The 21,114-nt window shown below is 33.4% G+C and overlaps 2 protein-coding genes across 2 annotated transcripts; both read right to left on the minus strand.

The window, feature by feature from the left end:
- Window positions 1-513: 513 nt before the first annotated feature.
- On the minus strand, window positions 514-5,182 carry LOC130903668 (pupal cuticle protein 20-like). Its single transcript, XM_057815895.1, has 3 exons — window positions 5,165-5,182; window positions 3,853-4,057; window positions 514-854 (listed from the first exon to the last, which is right to left on the minus strand). The coding sequence occupies exons 1-3, from the start codon at window positions 5,180-5,182 to the stop codon at window positions 514-516; spliced, it is 564 nt and encodes a 187-aa protein (XP_057671878.1).
- A 3,103-nt stretch (window positions 5,183-8,285) lies between these two features.
- On the minus strand, window positions 8,286-9,201 carry LOC130903673 (pupal cuticle protein 20-like). The gene is made up of 3 exons (XM_057815900.1): window positions 9,196-9,201; window positions 8,767-8,995; window positions 8,286-8,659 (listed from the first exon to the last, which is right to left on the minus strand). Exons 1-3 carry the CDS (start codon window positions 9,199-9,201, stop codon window positions 8,319-8,321), a joined length of 576 nt encoding a protein of 191 aa, XP_057671883.1. The 3' UTR covers window positions 8,286-8,318.
- Between the last annotated feature and the right edge of the window lie 11,913 nt (window positions 9,202-21,114).

Here is a 21,114-nt window from a genome sequence, read left to right on the forward strand (position 1 = left end):
ATAGAAAAGCGCTATCTAGGAAAAAAGCCAGGAATGCATGACAAAAAAGTTTAAATTCCGTTGACAATTGTAATACGTGCAATAAATAGATTTTTTCATTAATATCGATGAAATTACCATTCAAAATACTTATCTAATTGTTAATTTCGGTATAAAAAATACTGGAAACAAATATAAATCATATCTCAAAACTAGTTTCATTAAAAATTAACCTTTAATCAAACTGCTTGCAAGTACCAGCATCATGACCTATCGTCATCGTCGTCGTCGTTTATTCCGCAAACTTCCCAAACAGAATTTTCAAGATATATCAGTATTCTAAAATACAGAACAACAAAGAAAAGAAATCATAATATTATGTACGAGATGACTTGAATTCTGATTCTTACAAGGATATACTTATCAATATTTATAAGTCATCAATTCTACGTCTCGTAAATGAGTAAATGAGATCATTTTTCATAAAAATAATTTTATTTATTAACATATTAATATAGTTGATAAATTATGAAACTAGTAATGGTAACCACCAGCCTTGTATCCTCCAGACTGTCTAAAAGCGCCAGCACCTCCACCTCCCAAGTTGTATCCTCCGGAATTATCACCTCTGTAAGATCCATCATCGTTTACTCCTCTAGCTTCCTCGGCCAAATTTTGTTGGATGGATCTTAAGATTGCTTCGGGGATTGGAGGAGGTGTGGGTAAGTGAGATCCTTCTGGATGGAAACCGTTTTCGTCGGCAGTGTAAGTGAGACGAATCTGTTGACCTTCGGGTGACTTGTACGAGAAACCACCGTTGGATTTAGTACCATCTCCTCTAGCATCTCCTTGTTCTTGTACTGAGATACCGTTACCTGGAAAAAATCATTATAATCTAACTGATTTCTTTGTAATTGGAGAACTCCAACATCTTTAGAGCGCCAATTTCAATTTATTCTAGCGTGTGAAGTTGTTAAAACTGAGAAATATTATTTAGAGAAATTCTGATGATAAAACTATCGATTAATTAAATACTAGATGATTAAGGAAAATTTTGTATACGAGGATATATTGAAAAATTGTTAGCCTACTATAGAACCAAACAAAGTTTCAATGTCAAAATATTTCATTACTCAACATATTCCCCTCTTAATTGGATACATCCATAGCTTTAATTACCTCCTGGTTGGAAGGAAATTTACGATCTTTTAAACTTTTTTTCAGTTGAGAAAAGAGATGATGGTCGGACGGAGCCAAATCCGGTGAATAAGGGGGGTGTTCTAGTAATTCAAACCCTAAATCACGAATTTTTTGCATGGCAACATGAGATTTGTGTGCAAGGGCTTGGTCCTGCAAAAACAAAACACCTTTGGATAGCTTTCCGCGTCTTTTCTCTTTAATTTGTTCCCGTAGTAATGTCGAATAGTAATCTCCAGTTATTATTCTACCCTTATCCAAAAAATAAATCATGATTACTCCATGGTAATTCCAAAAAACTGAAGCAAGAACTTTTCCACCAGATTTTTGGACACGAAATTTCTTAGGTCTTGGAGAACTAGAGTGTCGCCATTCCATCGATTGTTGCTTTGTTTCTGGATCGTAGAAATGTACCCAAGTCTCATCCATAGTAACAATTCGGTTTAAGAAGTCTACATCGTTTTCAAATCGGGCACAGATCGAACGCTTCTACCCTTGCACGCTTTTGGTTAACATTCAAACATTTGGGGATCCATTTTGCAGCAGTTTTCTCATGTCCAAATTGACGTGAACTATATAATGAACGCGCTCGTATGAAATATTCAGTGCTTCAGATATCCGTTTTAGCCCGTTTTAGATGGTCTGATAAAATCATCGATCAATCTTCTGAATATGAACTGGTTCTACATCGTTCGTCGATTATGTTATTTGATTAATTCAAAGTGTGATAATTCAATACATATTTGCGACTCATTGCGGTCTAGTTTGTACCTCTTTCCAGATTAACTGAGTAGGAAATTCCATGTAGTCAATTAGGGATTTCCAACTACCTTTAGACGGTAGACCATCATACAATGAGCAACAAGAATCCTGAGTTAAGTAAAGACTACAAAATTCGGCTTCAAAATATTTCGACAAAAGTCTTCCTGGTGAAATTACATCGAGAAAAAACTATGTACAATGATGCCATAGAAGAAGTTAAGGAGATTTCGGACGAAACTACTAACTCCAGTGAGAATTATTTTATAATTTTGTTGATGGGATCAATACGTGAAGTTCTAGTGAATCTCATTTGATAGCATGCCGAGAATTAGAGACGTTGTGGTTGAAGCTGGGCAACAACTTAGATAATTGATCGAAAGTTGATGCGGGTGATGAATTTTCTGATGTAAATGTACTAATTAGTAGCGTTAACATTTTTTGTCAAAATTCCTTTATTCCTGAATGTACCTTCACCTCCCGAACCAGTATTAACTAGGTGGAAGAGACAATCTTTTATACTGAACATGCAGAAGACGAAACTGCTATTACGAAGGCATAAAATATTGTAAGAAGATTGGAAAGTCAACTATAAACAATTTAAAATATAGAAAATAATCTTTAAAATAAAAGAATTGACGAAAATATTTCAGAAGTTTCTGGTAAAATTGGTAATTTAGTAAATGAAAAATGTTTAAAAGCGTTTTAGAAAGATATAGTGGCTTCAAAACCCTCGAGAAACTTTTTATGGAAACTTTGAAATTGATCTAAACGTAGAATTTTCAGATTTAAGTCAAGTTACCTCGGTATGTGTTGGAAAGAACTTTTCGAATTTTAAAAATATATTGCGAGATAAAAAACAGAATTTTCGGATATATAACTTGGAAAAACACAAAATTTATAACACGAAGATGATCCCAGAATTACATGGCCTGACCTAGAGATGGTGGTAGTTGCAGTATTAGAAAGTACGCAATCTATAAGGCCTCTATTTCAAGTTTGAAGACATTTGGAAGGCGTTAGCCTAACCAATATAAAAGCTGAACTAGATTCTACTTTGGACGAGACTGCTCCTTCGTTTTCTACAAAAAAATAATGGATAGCGGAGGTTAAACGAAGCCGTACACCCTGCGAAGACCAGCTTCAGAGTGGTCCACCAAATAAAGTTGGTCCACCAAAGAAATGTTGAAGAAAATCCACAAAGTAGTATTGGAGGATCGTTGACTGAAAGTGCGCGAACTAGCAGACATAGTAGGCATTTTAAAAACTGCGGTACATCGCATATTAACCGGAAATTCGGGCATGAGAGAGCAGTGCGCAAGATGGGTGCCGCGTTTGTTTAAACACAACAAAAAAGGTTTCATGAAGATGTTTCACAGTTATACAGCAGCCATAAATGAAACGTGGGTCCATCACTCCTAATCTGAATCAAAATAATAGACTGAAAAGGTAGAACTGAGTTCAATGAAGGCAAACACCGTTCCATCTACAGGCAAGGTTACGGCGTTGGTTTTTTGGGTTGCGCGTGGGATAATTTTTATCCACTTTCATATTGAAAGTATTATGCACCATTTTATAGAAGAAATGAAGCAAAAACGTCCTCATTTGGCTAAGAAGAAAGTGTTGTTTCATCAAGACAATGCACCAGATCACACATCGTGAATTAGAGTTTGAAATGCCACCTCATATACCAGATTTAACCCCATCAGAATATTTTCTATTCACAGACTTGAAAAAATGACTCAACGGTCAAAGATTTCCCAATAACGATGTCTTTTTGAGGAGCTTGGCTATTCGTATTATAAAAATAGTATTACGTTGAAAAAATATTGTGTTTTCTTTGTTGGGCAGGTACTTCTTTGATTATCCTCGTTCATTTTTTGAATTGTTGCGTTTTAATCTCAAGTGATAACGTACCTGTTTCGTATTGGTAATGGTAAGTTCCATCGCCTTCGTTGTTGTTATCTAGTCTTAAAATTGGAATTTGTGGACCTGAATTTGAATATGTACCAGCAGATGCAAACGCATTAAATTGTCCTGAATAAGCAGGTTGTGGAGGAAGATATGTGTTAGGAAGCAGACCACAAGAAGCAAATTGTAAAAATGCTAATGCTATAAATACCTAAAACAAAATGTTTCGTTAAAAGAAATGATTCAAAACTAATAAATTTTGGATGTTGATACTTATATAAGATGAGTTGGGTTAAGAAGCTGAAGAACCTCAGAATGTAGCCAAAAATTTTTATATAAATAAAGATTTTCTCATGAATACACTATTCGAAAATAATTACTGGTTCAAAATTTTAATACAACTCTCAAAATTCATATTCTATGGATTAAATCGGAATAAATCAATGGAAACCCATAGAAAAGATTCAAAATAGAAATAAAAATATTATATATTAGTATTATGGTATGAAATATTGAATTCAAACCTTCATTTTCGAATGTAAATACGTTTACAACCCAACAAACTTCACTATGAAATAGATTTAGATGCAATGACATGATTTCAATTGACCATTGTGCTTTTATATATACCAACCAGTAATCAAAAATGCGATTCATCATCAAATACCATATTCTGTATCTTCTGAAATTATTGAGGATGGGCTTACAACATTTAATTCAATTTAATTTTTTTTAAATGCCACCATGCAAATCAGATCATTCCTCTATTGGTCGCTTGGTCAAGGTCGTTCACAATTATTATCTGACGATATCATTGGTATGGTATATTTTTGATAGATTACTACCATTAAAACAACATTTTTTTATACAAATTATGGGAATAATGAATGCAAAAATCCTTCTCTTTTAAGATATTATACTTTCGTAATATTAACTAATACGTAATGTAATTTTGGAAGTGAAGTTTTCTGTTTTACAATATCTGTTTTTGCCTTGTTAAAGAATATATTTTCTATATTTATTTCTAAAATAAAGAAAAAAGGTTTCAGAGCTACAGGTCATAAAACCATGTAGAAAATTAAATATAAAATCGATAATTAAACGCAAAATATATTAAGTTTTGGTAGTAAGTAGTTAATTCTCTCCGATCCTTAACATTGTTAGAACTTACATCCGAAACTCTTATAGAAATGAAATAATCTATAATCTTTACATCTCGAACATCTAGTTTCACAAATCAATAAGTGGAGAAGAACTAAAACCAGCCGGTGATTTGTTACCTAAAAATTCTACTAAACGAAGATGGTCCCAGAAGTACCTGATCTGACCTAGACATAACGGTAGCTGTAAGTACACAATCTATACAACATATGTTTCAAGTTTTGAAGAAGACAAGTTGTTTAGATAATATTTGTTTGGCAGCCATGATTTTGTACACATGGAAAAAACTGGTCAACGTTATGTCTAACTAGCATTCTAACCTCAAAACTTATTACGTACACGTGCTAACCTATTTGTTTTTATAGTTAAAAATGTCAAAAAATTAGATAGTGGACAAAATATGTATAAATTGGCAAAAGAAGATGGTGTTGGGCGTGCTACTATACACGATCTTAAGAACAAAAGGCAAAAGATAGTAGACCACGTTAAGACGATGGAATCAGGACCAGGAAAGCGTAAAACACTAAAAATTGGCGATTGTCCAAAGATGGAAAACGCTCTTTACTTATGGTTCATACAGAGGCGTTCTAAACACACTCAACAAAAAGATGATTTTCGTGCGAGCGATGAATGGCTGGATAAATTTAAAAAACGATTTGGTATCCGTCTATTAACCATACCGGGTGAAAAATTATCAAGCAACGAATCTGCAGTACAGCCTTTTATCGAACATTTTAAAAACAAAGTCTTCTTCCTGACCAAATCTAGAGTGGTCTGTTCTGGAAGACTGTTGCCCAATAAAACGTTCGTATCTGCCGAAGAAGCAAGTGCACCAGGTCGTAAAGTGAGTAAAGATAGAATCACATTCATGCCGTGTTAAAATGCTACTGGAACACACAAATTGGATTTGTTAGTGATTGGCAAAGCAAAAAATTCCAGAGCTTTCAAGAACATTTGTCTGCCAGTCTGGTACAAGAATCAAATTAAAAGTTGGGTCACGAGAGAGGTATTTAGCGAATGGTTTCATAAAGACTTTGTCCCAGAAGTCAAGAAGTTTATGAAAAGATCAAACTTGCCCATAAAAGCTTTACTCGTACTTGACAATGCTCCAGGCCACCCAAATGAACAAGAACTTAAATCATGCGATGGGAATATCCAAGCCATCTTCCTACCACCAAACTGCACACCTTTACTGCAGTCGATGGATCAAAATGTTATCCAAAAAATAAAGTCTTTGTATAAAAATAAATTGCTGATCCATATTATATCTCAGGATAGTGATGTAACGCAGAGCCTTAAAGGATTGAATTTGAAGGATGTTGTATTCTCTCTCGCTCATGCTTGGAAGTCTGTTTCACCTAACTTAATCCAATCTTCATGGAAAAAGTTGTGGCCTACTATGAATGATGTATCAGAAACAGAAGAAACTGAGGATAATGTGACTATTGCCGATTCGATTCAAAATCTATCAGAAAAAGGATTGGAGACAAGTGAAGAAAATTTGAATTCTTGGTTTGAAGGAATCGAAGAAACAGAGGAAATTATGACTGATGAAGAAATTGTATGTGAAGCAGTACAAGAAGAAGGCTCTGTAGAAATATTGGAGCCACCAATTACTACAACTGCTGTAAGAATTAAACCAGATGATGCATTGATTTGTTTCAATACCTGCATAACATGGGCAGAAGAAAACGGCATATCTGCCAAAGATATTATAATTCTTCGCAACATGCGAGAAAAGGTTTTTAAGCAAGGACAAAAGCAGACCTCAATTAAGGATTATTTCAAATCTAGTTAATTACATATGTACTTACATGTCAATTTAAAACATTACATACATTTATTCTCTCTATGAAAAGCTTTATTTTATTTATTACCTATGACTTTTTCTGTACAACCCAGTAATCCGAGCATTCCAATAATCCGGCACCCTCCTGCTTTCAATAGTGCCGGATTAGTGAGATTACACTGTACTTTTATTTTAAAGGCGTTAGCCCAACCAATATAAGAGCTGAACTAGATACTACTCTGGATGAGACTGCTTCTTCGTTATCAACAGTAAAATATTGGATACTGGAGTTTAGACGTGGCTGTACGACCTGCGAAGACCAGCATCGCAATGGTTGACCAAATGAGGTGACGACTCCAGAAATGTTGAAGAAAATCCACAAAGTAGTACTGGAGGATCGTTGACTGAAAGTGAGCGAGCTAACAGACATAGTAGGCATGTTAAAAAGTTCGGTACATCGCATATTTACTGGAAATTTGGATATGAGGAAGATGTACGCAGGATGGGTGCCGTGTTTGTTCCCAACCGAACAAAAACAGCGCCGTGAAGATATTTCAATCGAGTTTTTGGCAGAAATAAAGCCGTGGATGAAACGTGGGTCCATCACTTCACACCCGAACCAAAATAACGATCAAAACATTGGATTTAAAAGGGAGAACCGACTCCAATGAAGACTAAGATCGTTCCATCTGGAAGCAAGTTCGTAAAAACTATCAGTGGAAAAGCAGCGTCGAGTACAATGCTGTGATAGATTTTTGGAGCTTTGAATCGAGGACCAAAATAGTGTAATATGTTAAATTCTAACGAGTGATGAAACTATATAAATTTTACTAAGATCCAACGTCCAAGAACGATTCCATGGAGTGGTATCGGAAAAGGAGAGACCCTGCTAAAGAAGCGCCAAAAAAGTGATGGTTACAATATTTTAGAACCATTTTGATTGACTTTGAGAATCAAAAACTACTGCGAACGTGGCATATTACACTTTTTTTGCTTTCCAAAGATACCGTACACGAATATGGCTTCACAGAGATAAACACCCACCATATAGCCCGCATCTGGCCCCGTCCTACTGTTTTTTGTTCGCAAAGCTGAAGGATGAGTTAATGGTTAATAGATTTAACACCGACGATGAGAATAAACAGGTGGTGCATGAATATTTTCACTCTAAAGATGTTTCATATTTTTATAGTGGCATAGTTTATGTTAGACGTTCTGAAAAGTGTGTGGATATAAAGGAAAAATATATAGAAAGGCGTTTTTAAAGGCATATTTTTCAAAATATATCAGTAATCTTGAATCTAGAACATCAAAAAATAGGATTTACGAGTTAGTGTGATGTTTAAATAGGACAAACTTATCAATGCTCAGAAAATAGATCGAGGAGTCATCAGTTTATATTGTAAGGAAATCTTCTTGATGTTTTTGATTGATTTTCATTTTTGGTAGGAATAAATAAAATTATTTTTTATAAAAACATCTTCATTTATTGATATATAAATATAGTAATTATATTATAAAACTAGTAATGGTAACCACCAGCCTTGTATCCTCCAGACTGTCTAAAAGCGCCAGCACCTCCACCTCCCAAGTTGTATCCTCCGGAATTATCACCTCTGTAAGATCCATCATCGTTTACTCCTCTAGCTTCCTCGGCCAAATTTTGTTGGATGGATCTTAAGATTGCTTCGGGGATTGGAGGAGGTGTCGGTAAGTGAGATCCTTCTGGATGGAAACCGTTTTCGTCGGCAGTGTAAGTGAGACGAATCTGTTGACCTTCGGGTGACTTGTACGAGAAACCACCGTTGGATTTAGTACCATCTCCTCTAGCATCTCCTTGTTCTTGTGCTGAGATACCGTTACCTGGGGAACATATTAATAATCTAATTTGATTGCAATAGACTCGCCAGACTTTTGTCTAGCACCTTTTCGGTTGTTGTCTTTGATAATTATTTTATTTGGTATTATACCTGTTTCGTATTGGTAATGATAAGTTCCATCGCCTTCGTTGTTGTTATCTAGTCTTAAAATTGGGATTTGTGGACCTGAATTTGAATATGTACCAGCAGATGCGAATGCATTAACTTGTCCTGAATAAGCAGGTTGTGCAGGAAACGATGATCCTCTCTGTGCAGGAAGGTAGGTGTTTGGAAGTAGACCACAAGAAGCCAGTTGAAAGAAAGCTAATACGATAAATACCTAAAACATAACCTCTTTCATAGAACGCGCAATTCTATAGTAATTTTGGATTGGAAGTGTGAAAAAATTACTCGAAGGACCAATACATAATCTATAATGTAGTTATTAGAAAAATCTTTGGAAACCCGTTGAAATTATCTAAGATAATACAAGATGTATAGCATGAATCTGATAGTTTGGAAAATTAAACAAAAACTAACCTTCATTTTGAACGACCCAACAAACTTCACTATGAAATGGATGTCGATGCAATGACATGATTTCAATTGACCAATGCGCTTTTATATATACAAACCAGTGTTCAAAAATGCGATTCGTCATTAAACACCTTCTTCTATATCTTCCGAAATTATTAAGGATGGGCTTACAACATTTTTTTTTAATTCAGTTTGCGAATCAGATCAGTACTTCTCTATAGGGTTGGGCAAGGTCAAATTCATACTCCGATTATCATTGGTGAGCGTATTGCGAATACCGAGATGCATTTTTGATACAACGCGTACAGTGACATTTTGTTGAATTCAATAGTGATGTGCAGTTTAACATAATTTGAATGGAATGAGTAAGGAAAATAGACCTTTGAGATAAATCTAATATAATTTATTATATTAATAAAAAAATCTCCAATTTATACACTGTGAGTCATGATTATAAAGTTTACATACTTTTACCATATGTTAGATCGCTCGGGGAGGCTATTATGAGGATACTAAAAAGTGTCCCCCATCAATTTCGCAAGTTAATATGGACAATCAATGAATAGGACGAATATTTTAACTAAAATGATAATTTATATCGAATCACAGCAACGATAAACACCAAACTACAAAAATTACAATAACGAATAACGATTTTAATACAATAACCAAAATTATGAAGTTCAGTTTCACGCTTTCACGCTCGGAGTTCGTTCGCGCTCGGATTGCTCGCATTGTTCATTTACGTGGGATATTAAGGTTAAAAGATCCTCTTTCTCGATACCCTTCCTCCAGCTTAATCTTGGTCTTCCTCTTCATCCTCGTGGTGTCCAATTCAAAATTTGTTTGGGTATCGGTCTTCCAGGCATTCTTTGGGCATGTCCGTACAATCTTAACCGATTCACCCTAATGTCTTCTGTAATCGTATGCTGCACTTTCATGATCTCCCTGATTCTCTCGTTTTTTATTTTTTTCACTTCTTGAGATTCCTGCCGCGCGTCTCCAATAATCCATTTCTGTGGCTTCAAGCATTTTTACTGTTTTTTCTTTTAGAGGCCGGACTTCGCTACTATATGTTGTCTTACTTTTGTTTTGTTTTGTTTTGTTTTCCTTGGTTATTTATTTGTGCGATTGCTTCATCTAATCTTTTTATTTGTATTTTGTACAACGACTTATTTTTTGTTGTGTTTCTCCAAGTATTAAATTTTGTTGTTCTCCTCCAATAAGCATATACTCCGTTTTATTCAAATTTACTTCCAGACCCCATTTCCTGTATTCCTCTACTAGCTTTTTTGTCATATATTCTAAGTCTTCGTAGTCCTGTGCCAAGATAATTTGGTCGTCTGCAAAACACAGGGTATATAGTGTGGAATCAATTAGTGGAATGCCCATTTTCTTTTCCAGAGTGCTAGTGCGTGTTCCAGGGATATCTTGAAAAGTGTGGGGCAGCACGGACCTGGAGATTTTCGATTTCTCTACATTTAAAGTAATTATCTTACCAAAAGATGATCATTTTGCTAGACCCATTATTGTACAACCCGAATATGGAAAATCAATGTTTAGATTAAGGACAATTACCAAAACCTGTCGTAAAGAAAAGTCGATTCGAGTGGAAAGTCTTGTTGTGTGTTTGTTGGAATTTTGAAGATTTAGTATGCTTCGAAATGATACCAGATTGTTGGGCTATCAATGTCGAGATATACATTGGATAGCTGATAGCTTACAATAAGACAATGCTAAACCACATACTGGGAAAGTTCGCTAAATAAGAACCAAGAACTTGGTGGTATTGACCTCTTACCTCAACCAACATTTAGTCCGAATCTTCTACCGTCAGATTGGTGTTTATTCAAATCCATGACGAAATTCTTGCGTGGGAAAAAATTGAATTCAAATGAGGGTTGATAATGCAGCGCGACAATTTTTTTATCTAAACCACAGAATGGTTTCATTGGATTTAAACCATAGAATACGATGGGCTATACTTCGGGTACTAAAATTTTCTTTTTGTACGATTATCTCATAAGTGAATGTTACAATCCAACATTATTTATGAGACACGGTTCCAGAAGAAAAAGCTGAGCATCTGACAGACATGACCGCACATCGTTGATAGATCGGGATCTCCCTAGTATTTAAGTACAACAAGAACTCAGAGAAACGCGAGAAGTGGGTGGACAGTCAAAAGAAGACTGAAGGCAGCTAATCTTGAACCAGAATGGCCGGCAAAGACCACCGAGCAGCTCGTTAACGATTTGCCAAAGAACACGTGACTTGGACTGACCAACAATGGGGCTCTGTTCTTTTTTTAGACCAAAGCAAAGCGCAGAGAAGACGACAAGTCTACAGAAGACCTGGAGAAATATTCGCGAAGTGTTGGATTGGAGCGGGGGATTAACAGCGAATCGATGCAGGACAATGCCCGTCCACACACTGCAAGTTCCGTATGGCATCATTTACAAGATGTCGAAATTGCCGCTATGGATTGGCCCGCGCATAGCCCGGACTTAAATCCTATTACATTTATCGGATGAACGAAATCGAATCTAAAAACGGCGTTGACTGAAAAAAACTGTTATTAACGAATTTAAGTTTGTATTTTCTTTATTGTTAATCATAACCGTTTTTCGTTGTTTGAGGTTTGAAGGTTAAAGGTTTCTTGTGTTTTTGAAGAGTGATTCCTGCTAGGTAGTTTCACTTTAACAATTTTATGGAACGAAATATTAACCGAGATCGAAATTGAAGTTGATGGGGTAAAGAACCGATAAATTCGACAAGTAACAATTCATAATTGACTTGGTTTATTATAATAACAGTGAGAAATACTTTCCCACTATAATACGGGATATTTTTCACTCGGTTTCGAACGTTAAACGTGTTGAACATGTTATACCAACCAAAAACATGTGATTCAACTTTTATGAACACACTATATTATAAAAAATACTGTCATGCAACACATTTTCGACCATTTGAGACACAAAAATGTATATTTAAAAATAATAATAACCAATAATGATGTTGTTGAGAAATTTTATCTGACACTGTCGTGGTCTTGTCTGAGTGTGTGAATTTCGCACCAATCGAGACGAACGGCTATTTTAAAATAGTTTCACATCAAATCAGTTAATTGTGAATGTAAATTCGCTTTTAGAAGTATGTAGGACAATCGTAATACTGTAAAGTGCATTGCATAAAAGTATTTTATAATTTTAATAAAGTTTAAAGAAGATTCTAAAATACGAGGTGTCACTTTAAAGTAATAGATCATGAAGAGAACGTATTAGAGAGTACAAAACATGAAGATCACGATGCCATTTTGACTTGAATTCTCCGGAATATAGTGAACCTTGTGCTACATCTTTATATCTATATCATCTAAAAAGCGGATGAGAAATATTTGTTAATATTAGTGTTGTTTAACTTTTATTGAGATTTACTAAAGTATGTCCCAATAGTTTTAGTACAAAATCTTTAACTATATATTTTTATAACAAGTTTTTTACTTTATTACTTCACAAATTAGTGACTCACAAAGTTACTAACACGGTTATATCTTCGAAGTTTCTTTACCGTTACAATATTGGCATTGAAATCCATTGAGACGAATAATGAGACATGGATTATGTATGACACGACAATCACAAAAATGGATATGCACGAACTCTCCAACGAGACCACAAAATCCAAACGAACCTCCAACAGCAGAGAGAGGATGGCAACTGTTCTTTGGGTCCAAAGTGGAGTTTATGCAGCCTGAAACAACATTTAATCCAGACTCACATAGTGAAAGTTGTGACTTAACACACTTCCAGCAATTTAATGGGATATCCACCATATAGTTCCTACCCAGCACCGAGGGATTTTCATTTTCTCCCTGAACTGAAGCACTGGATTTGGAGGCAACGCTTCCAAACTGACGTGGTGCTCAAGGAAACTGTCACAACTCACTTCCAATCTTTGGTAACTACATGTTATAAACAGGTTATTGTAAAGCTTGTTCTTGTTGTCTTTTTTGTATATTCGCATCGGAAGTTGAAAAAAAATCTACCCTAGTATAAACTAAAATTTGTTCTTGGTGACTAGAGCCAGGAATTCAGTCTAATTATATGAAATAATATTATAGTTAGTTTTAAAATTTTAGATTTTTTGTCATTTCCACCGATCAAGTTGATTACTTCATTTAGTATTTTATCCCCGAGATAGTTTGTAGCTTTTTTAGAGAAAGTTTTGTATGTTCTGACATAATCAGGTCATTTCTAGGCATTTTAAAAAGAAAACATTATTTTTCTCAGACAATTTAATACTATTTCCACGAAAAGCTAACCTAAAAACTGTTTATCTGCTTATCAAATTTCAAATCGCTCGAAGTAGTGAAGTGAATTTTTTGTTTCGGAAAACAATAACCAATAAGGCTCATTTTTTTCCTTTTTGTTTGTTAAAATTCTGAAGAAATAACTATTGAAAAACTTATAACATCATTCAATAAGTCGTGTGACTGACACACAGATGGCACTGCCATTGTCAAATCCATTTGACGTTTATGAAGTACCAACTTTCATGACATTTCGATTAGTCAAAAAAAAGTGACAGATACTTTAGTTATTTTTCGATGATGGTGAATCCCATACTGGTTATATCTAATCGTAAATTGACCATGAGAAAACTTTTTTCAAAGTGGGTGCCGCGTTTACTCACAGTGGATCAAAAACAACAACGTTTTGATGATTCAGAACAGTGTTTGGCGTAATAAATCAGATTTTTTTGGTCGATATGTGACAATGGATGGAAAATGGATTCATTATTTCACTGAGTGGAATGCAGCCCGTGAACCACGTCCAAATGCACAACAATTAGCTGTGAAGGTTATGGCTTTAGTATTTTGAGTATTTTTCAGCGAGAATCTTCAAAAATCAAGGATAAACGGCCTCATAAGTCAAGGATAAAACCACTGTTTCACAAAGACAATGCACTGACTCAATAACAACGATGGTTAAGTTGAACTAATTACACTTCTAATTGCTTCCCATCCACCGTATAGTCTATATCTGGCCCCCAGTGACTACTGGCTATTTGCTGATCTCAAAAAAATGCAAATCCTTTCACAAACACGCCATCGGGAAGTTAAAGAAGCGTTGGAATGATTGTATTGCTCTTGAAGAAGATTATATTGGTGAATAAAATCGATTTTTGACAGAAAAAGTTATTGCGTTATGTCTTGGGTCTTAACTCCGAACTATCTGTATAAGGTGTGAGTAGTGTTGCAGGTCTAGTTGAAAGATGGCGTTATATGAGGTATACTAATATCCTGTTTGGAAGGCCGACATTTTTTACGGTTCCTACAAACATCAGTGACGCCAGTTTAAAAAAATCTTCCGATTTACAGGGTCAAAACTATCACGAATTTGATCTTCTCCCACGGTTTTTATAAAGATATTTGATGGTGTTATCAAGATTGATTTTATGAATGATTTTGCTCTGAACTAGTCATAACACCAAATAAAAATGATTTTCTAAAATTTTCTTTACTTAGAATAAGTCAGCTGAATAAATTATTTTATTATTTTTTATATTATATTATATTATATTATATTATATATTATATTATTTTTCTTAAGAAATTATTTCACTAAAAATCATAAAGGTATTGAACTTTCAAAATCTAGATTCGATCAAGCGCGGATACTGGGGGGGTCATGGGGATCATAACCCCATAATTAACTTGGTTTTTTGTTTCAAAATCGAAGAGAAATTGAAGTTTAAGGTGAAAATTGTGTAAAATTCGTCATTATGTTGTCAAAAGCAACGTAATTAACTAATATTTTGAGGGTAAAAGGCTTAAACTACCTTGTCTTTTTGTACAATTTTTTTGATATTTTCTATGTTTTGGTAAATCAAACTTTTCGTCCTCTGTAGATTAAACTGATAAATAAAAATTGCCAAAAACCTACAAAAATCCATAACTCCACATTGAATGTCCGCGTCTAGCTCCTCTCCAACTCAACCGATTCAAGTGTTCAAAAACTCAAAAGAAAGAAGGTGTTTCAGCGAGTGTTCTTAAACCAAAACGAACTCTTTAGCTATATTAGAACCTGAGATATAGATCTTTGAATGTAGAAAAATTGCCAAAAACCTACAAAAATCCATATCTCCACATTGAATGTCCGCGCCTTGCTCCTCCAACTCAATCGATTTAAGTGTTCAACACCTCAAAAGAAAGAAGGTGTTTCAGCGAGTGTTCTTAAATCAAAACGAACTCTTTAGCTATATTAGAACCTGAGATATAGATCTTTGAATGTAGAAAAATTGCCAAAAACCTACAAAAATCCATAACTCCACATTGAATGTCTGCGCCTAGCTCCTCTCCAACTCAACCGATTTGAGTGCTCAAAAACTCAAAAGAAAGAAGGTGTTTCAGCGAGTGTTCTTAAACCAAAACGAACTCTGTAGCTATATTAGAACCTGAGATATAGATCTTTGAATGTAGAAAAATTGCCAAAAACCTACAAAAATCCATATCTCCACATTGAATGTCCGCGCCTAGCTCCTCTCCAACTCAACCGATTTGAGTGCTCAAAAACTCAAAAGAAAGAAGGTGTTTCAGCGAGTGTTCTTAAACCAAAACGAACTCTGTAGCTATATTAGAACCTGAGATATAGATCTTTGAATGTAGAAAAATTGCCAAAAACCTACAAAAATCCATAACTCCACATTGAATGTCTGCGCCTAGCTCCTCTCCAACTCAACCGATTTGAGTGCTCAAAAACTCAAAAGAAAGAAGGTGTTTCAGCGAGTGTTCTTAAACCAAAACGAACTCTGTAGCTATATTAGAACCTGAGATATAGATCTTTGAATGTAGAAAAATTGCCAAAAACCTACAAAAATCCATAACTCCTCATTGAATGTCCGCGCCTAGCTCCTCTCCAATTCAACCGATTTAAGTGTTCAAAAACTCAAAAGAAAGAAGGTGTTTCAGCGAGTGTTCTTAAATCAAAACGAAGTCTCTATCTTGAATAGAACCTGAGATATTGAGGATAGAACGTGTGTATGTGAAACACTCCCATAAGTGATGTATAGGAGGAAATCGCATTTAAGTATAACTTGAGAATGGTGAAAATTAGATGAAATCCGATGGTTGATGGCTGATCTGTGCATCAGTACCTTTCATTGAAAAAAAAAATTAAGCAAATCGGTTGGGTAGAACGCCTGAACGGACTCGGAATGGAAATCATCAATTTTTTTAATATATAATATTCGAAAAACAGGCAGCGCTTTTAAAATATTTAAAAAATAATGAGTGGTGCGATAATTGTTCTGGGGTGTTTATTTTCAATAAAACTAATTTTTTATAAGAAGATACTCCCTGAACGGCAGCATTCTGAGCTAACTCCAGGCTAGCCACGGCTACATTGGAGTTGCAACATTTGGACGCATGTTTTAGTTTCGTGTAATTAAATGTAAAACATTAAATTAAACTTTGGTAGATTTGGTAGATGGTAGATATGTTCTTTCAATATTAGTCCACAAGGATTTTAAAATAACGTTTTAAAAGTCAGTAGAAGAGTCCAGATTACCATTGTGGATGCAACAGATTTGGACCAATAATTCCAGATCATAGAGAAAGAACTTATAAATCTGTTAATAGTGATACATTTAATACATCATGCTTTTATACATATTTCCTAAGATGTTTTAGTAACTACAAATATTAAATAAAAACTCTAAAGAAAACAAAAATAGACAATTAATTATTCACGGTTGACCTAATCGCTGATGCAACATCAAATTATCGCGGGTCGTAGTCTAATTGACGTGAACATAAACGTCAATTTAACTAATGTAGGAACAAAAAGAGATTAAACAATAATTATTATTAGTTAGTACACTTTTTTGTCGCTTATATTGAATATTTATCTTCAACTACTTCATAATTCGTCAAAACTTCTCTGAACGTATTATTTCCATCAGTTTTCATCTGTTAACTTTCGATGCGCTGTTTTATGTCAGTTTTTTCAAATCCAGAAGCATTTTTTTACAACCTACACCGCTTTGGTGGTACTGGCTGGTAAATTAAGTGTCTCATTTACCACTGCCTTCCTTCCCCAGTTGCGAGGACTGTTGTATCTGGTACATATTTGATTAATTTGTTCTTCACGCCTCTTTATAGCTCCTCCAATGGAGGATTGTCGTGTTCACAAGAAAGTACTAATCATAGAATCAAATAAATCAAAAAAAAAATAATTTTAAAACAGAAAACACCTAAAATAAAGAACATTTAGATGCACTAATATACCAAAAGGTCTAAGAAACGAGAAATTGAAGAGATGAATAAAAATTTGTGTGATATCGATGAACTGAAAGCAGATCCATCTTCAGTTGAACAATTTATGATATTCGAGCAAAAACAACAGGAAGAAAAAGAAGACATGACTGTTGAATATGAGTCAGATCGAATTATTAATATAAATTTACAATTTAAAATTATTACATACTAAAAATTGGAAAATTTTGACTTTGACTTTGAATAACTTTTTCAGCACACATGAATTTATTATTTCCACAGTTGTACTCAAGATCCTTGTCGGAATTTATGTTATTCCAAATCTATTTTGAGTTAAAACCGATTTGATTCGGAATTTTTTCATTTTACTCATTTAGGTAAAGAACAATTTATTAGTTATGAATTAAAATCTCCATTAAAACTTATTTCTTCATGTCAATTATCTATTTCTTTATGTTAATTATTACGTTACGGCATCGAATAAATAATTTTTATCTAGCTCGAATTGAATTGAACGGATTTTATAACTCACAAGCCCATACGTTCATTTTATTACTACAATTACGAATATTAATTTAATTACACGTTTATAAATTGAACTTACTGGTATTAATGCGTATGGATATATACATGTGGTAGAAATAACAGCCTATTCGTATATCAAAACTGAATTTTGAATTATACGAGGACTGTACTAAAAATAAGGTCTCCCTCATTTCCTATCCCACTCATCCGCGCTTTGATACGTCGCTAGTTTACATTTATTGAAGCCAAATATTTTTTTTTATACTTAAGTTCAAGTTAGTGGGGCTACAGACCTTGGGGAAGGTCCACCATCTTGATAAAAGGGGTGGAACGGTTTTTGCGTAGTAACAAATAAAACTATCCTTCTCTCAATAAAATTTTTATGTTGTTTTTTGTGGGAAGTTTAAGTCACTTGACTTTTTTTTCGTGAAATTGAAATGTAGGTCCAGATTAATTTGATAGATTTGGAAGAAAATTTCAAGACGAAAAAATTTCACTGTTGATTTTTTTTTCGATTATTTTCAAGGATTCTACAAAGTCTTGACAATTTGGTGCGTAATATGACACATCGTTTTTCATTATAACTATCCACGACGCTAACAAAATTTAAAACGCTATTTTATGAAATTAAATTCTCTAAAAATTTGCTCCCCCGACTTTTTTTCGTTAAATTGAAAATAACAGTTATTTCAAAAAACGATGAAAATTCAAAAACAGCGTTTTCTGTAGTCGCTGTAAGTTTCTATTTATCCATTTTTCGGAATATGTAATTTGTACAGCGAAATTTTTTGCCGCGTTTCAAGACAAACAAATTTTACTCCCCATTTTTTCAATTTCGTTTATTTTTAAGGATCTTACAACAGATTTGAGGTTATAATATTACTCAGAGTGTAATGTATTCTAAAAAGCTTTGAGAATAGTTTTTACGTTATAACGAGAAAACTATCTAACGTGAAGAAAAATTATAAAATCATTTTTTATAGAAAATTAAATTCTCTAAAAATTTGCTCCTTCGACTTTTTTTCGTAAAATTGAAAATAGCAGAGTTATTACAAAAAACGAAAAAAATTTAAAAACAGCATTTTCTGTAGTCGCTGTAACTTTCTATTTATACATTTTTCGGAATATGTAATTTGTACAGCGAAATTTTTTGCCGCGTTTCAAGACAAACAAATTTCACTCCCCATTTTTTCAATTTCGTTTATTTTTAAAGATCTTACAACAGATTTGAGGTTATAATATTACTCAGTACGTAATGTATTCAAAAAAGCTTTAAAAATAGTTTTTACGTTATAAAAAGAGAACTATCCAACGCGGAAAAAATTTTAATGTTATTTTTTGTAGGAAATTAAATTCTCTAAAAATTTGCTCCCCCGACTTTTTTTCGTTAAATTGAAAATAACAGAGTTATTACAAAAAACGAAAAAAAATTAAAAACAGCATTTTCTGTAGTCGCTGTAAGTTTCTATTTATACATTTTTCGGAATATGTAATTTGTACAGCGAAATTTTTTGACGCGTTTTAAAACAAACAAATTTCACTCCCCATTTTTTCAATTTCGTTTATTTTCAAGGATTTTACAACAGATTTGAGGTCATAATATTACTCAGTACGTAATGTATTCAAAAAAGCTTTAAAAATAGTTTTTACGTTATAAAAAGAGAACTATCCAACGCGAAAAAAATTTTAATGTTATTTTTTGTAGGAAATTAAATTCTCTAAAAATTTGCTCCCCCGACTTTTTTTCGTTAAATTGAAAATAACAGAGTTATTACAAAAAACGAAAAAAATTTAAAAACAGCATTTTCTGTAGTCGCTGTAAGTTTCTATTTATACATTTTTCGGAATATGTAATTTGTACAGCGAAATTTTTTGACGCGTTTCAAAACAAACAAATTTTACTCCCCATTTTTTCAATTTCGTTTATTTTCAAGGATTTTACAACAGATTTGAGGTTATAATATTACTCAGTACGTAATGTATTCAAAAAAGCTTTAAAAATAGTTTTTACGTTATAAAAAGAGAACTATCCAACACGAAAAAAATTTTAATGTTATTTTTTGTAGAAAATTAAATTCTCTAAAAATTTGCTCCCCCGACTTTTTTTCGTAAAATTGAAAATAACAGAGTTATTACAAAAAACGAAAAAAATTTAAAAACAGCATTTTCTGTAGTCGCTGTAAGTTTCTATTTATACATTTTTCGGAATATGTAATTTGTACAGCGAAATTTTTTGCCGCGTTTCAAGACAAACAAATTTCACTCCCCATTTTTTCAATTTCGTTTATTTTTAAGGATCTTACAACAGATTTGAGGTTATAATATTACTCAGAGTGTAATGTATTCTAAAAAGCTTTGAGAATAGTTTTTACGTTATAACGAGAAAACTATCTAACGTGAAGAAAAATTATAAAATCATTTTTTATAGAAAATTAAATTCTCTAAAAATTTGCTCCCCCGACTTTTTTTCGTAAAATTGAAAATAGCAGAGTTATTACAAAAAACGAAAAAAATTTAAAAACAGCATTTTCTGTAGTCGCTGTAACTTTATATTTATACATTTTTCGGAATATGTAATTTGTACAGCGAAATTTTTTGCCGCGTTTCAAGACAAACAAATTTCACTCCCCATTTTTTCAATTTCGTTTATTTTTAAGGATCTTACAACAGATTTGAGGTTATAATATTACTCAGAGTGTAATGTATTCTAAAAAGCTTTGAGAATAGTTTTTACGTTATAACGAGAAAACTATCTAACGTGAAGAAAAATTATAAAATCATTTTTTATAGAAAATTAAATTCTCTAAAAATTTGCTCCCCCGACTTTTTTTCGTAAAATTGAAAATAGCAGAGTTATTACAAAAAACGAAAAAAATTTAAAAACAGCGTTTTCTGTAGTCGCTGTAACTTTCTATTTATCCATTTTTCGGAATATGTAATTTGTACAGCGAAATTTTTTGCCGCGTTTCAAGACAAACAAATTTCACTCCCCATTTTTTCAATTTCGTTTATTTTCAAGGATTTTACAACAGATTTGAGGTTATAATATTACTCAGTACGTAATGTATTCAAAAAAGCTTTAAAAATAGTTTTTACGTTATAACAAGAGAACTATC

The sequence above is a fragment of the Diorhabda carinulata genome, chromosome 2, assembly GCF_026250575.1.
Source record: "Diorhabda carinulata isolate Delta chromosome 2, icDioCari1.1, whole genome shotgun sequence".
In the NCBI taxonomy this organism is placed as follows: Eukaryota; Metazoa; Arthropoda; class Insecta; order Coleoptera; family Chrysomelidae; genus Diorhabda; species Diorhabda carinulata.

Bases quoted from the DNA above. Each gene is read 5' to 3' on its own strand.
- LOC130903668 (XM_057815895.1), bottom strand. The intron at 855-3,852 runs GTACGTTATCAC...GATTTTTTCCAG, and splicing joins CCATTACCAATACGAAACAG to GTAACGGTATCTCAGTACAA.
- LOC130903673 (XM_057815900.1), bottom strand. The intron at 8,660-8,766 runs GTATAATACCAA...TATGTTCCCCAG, and splicing joins TCATTACCAATACGAAACAG to GTAACGGTATCTCAGCACAA.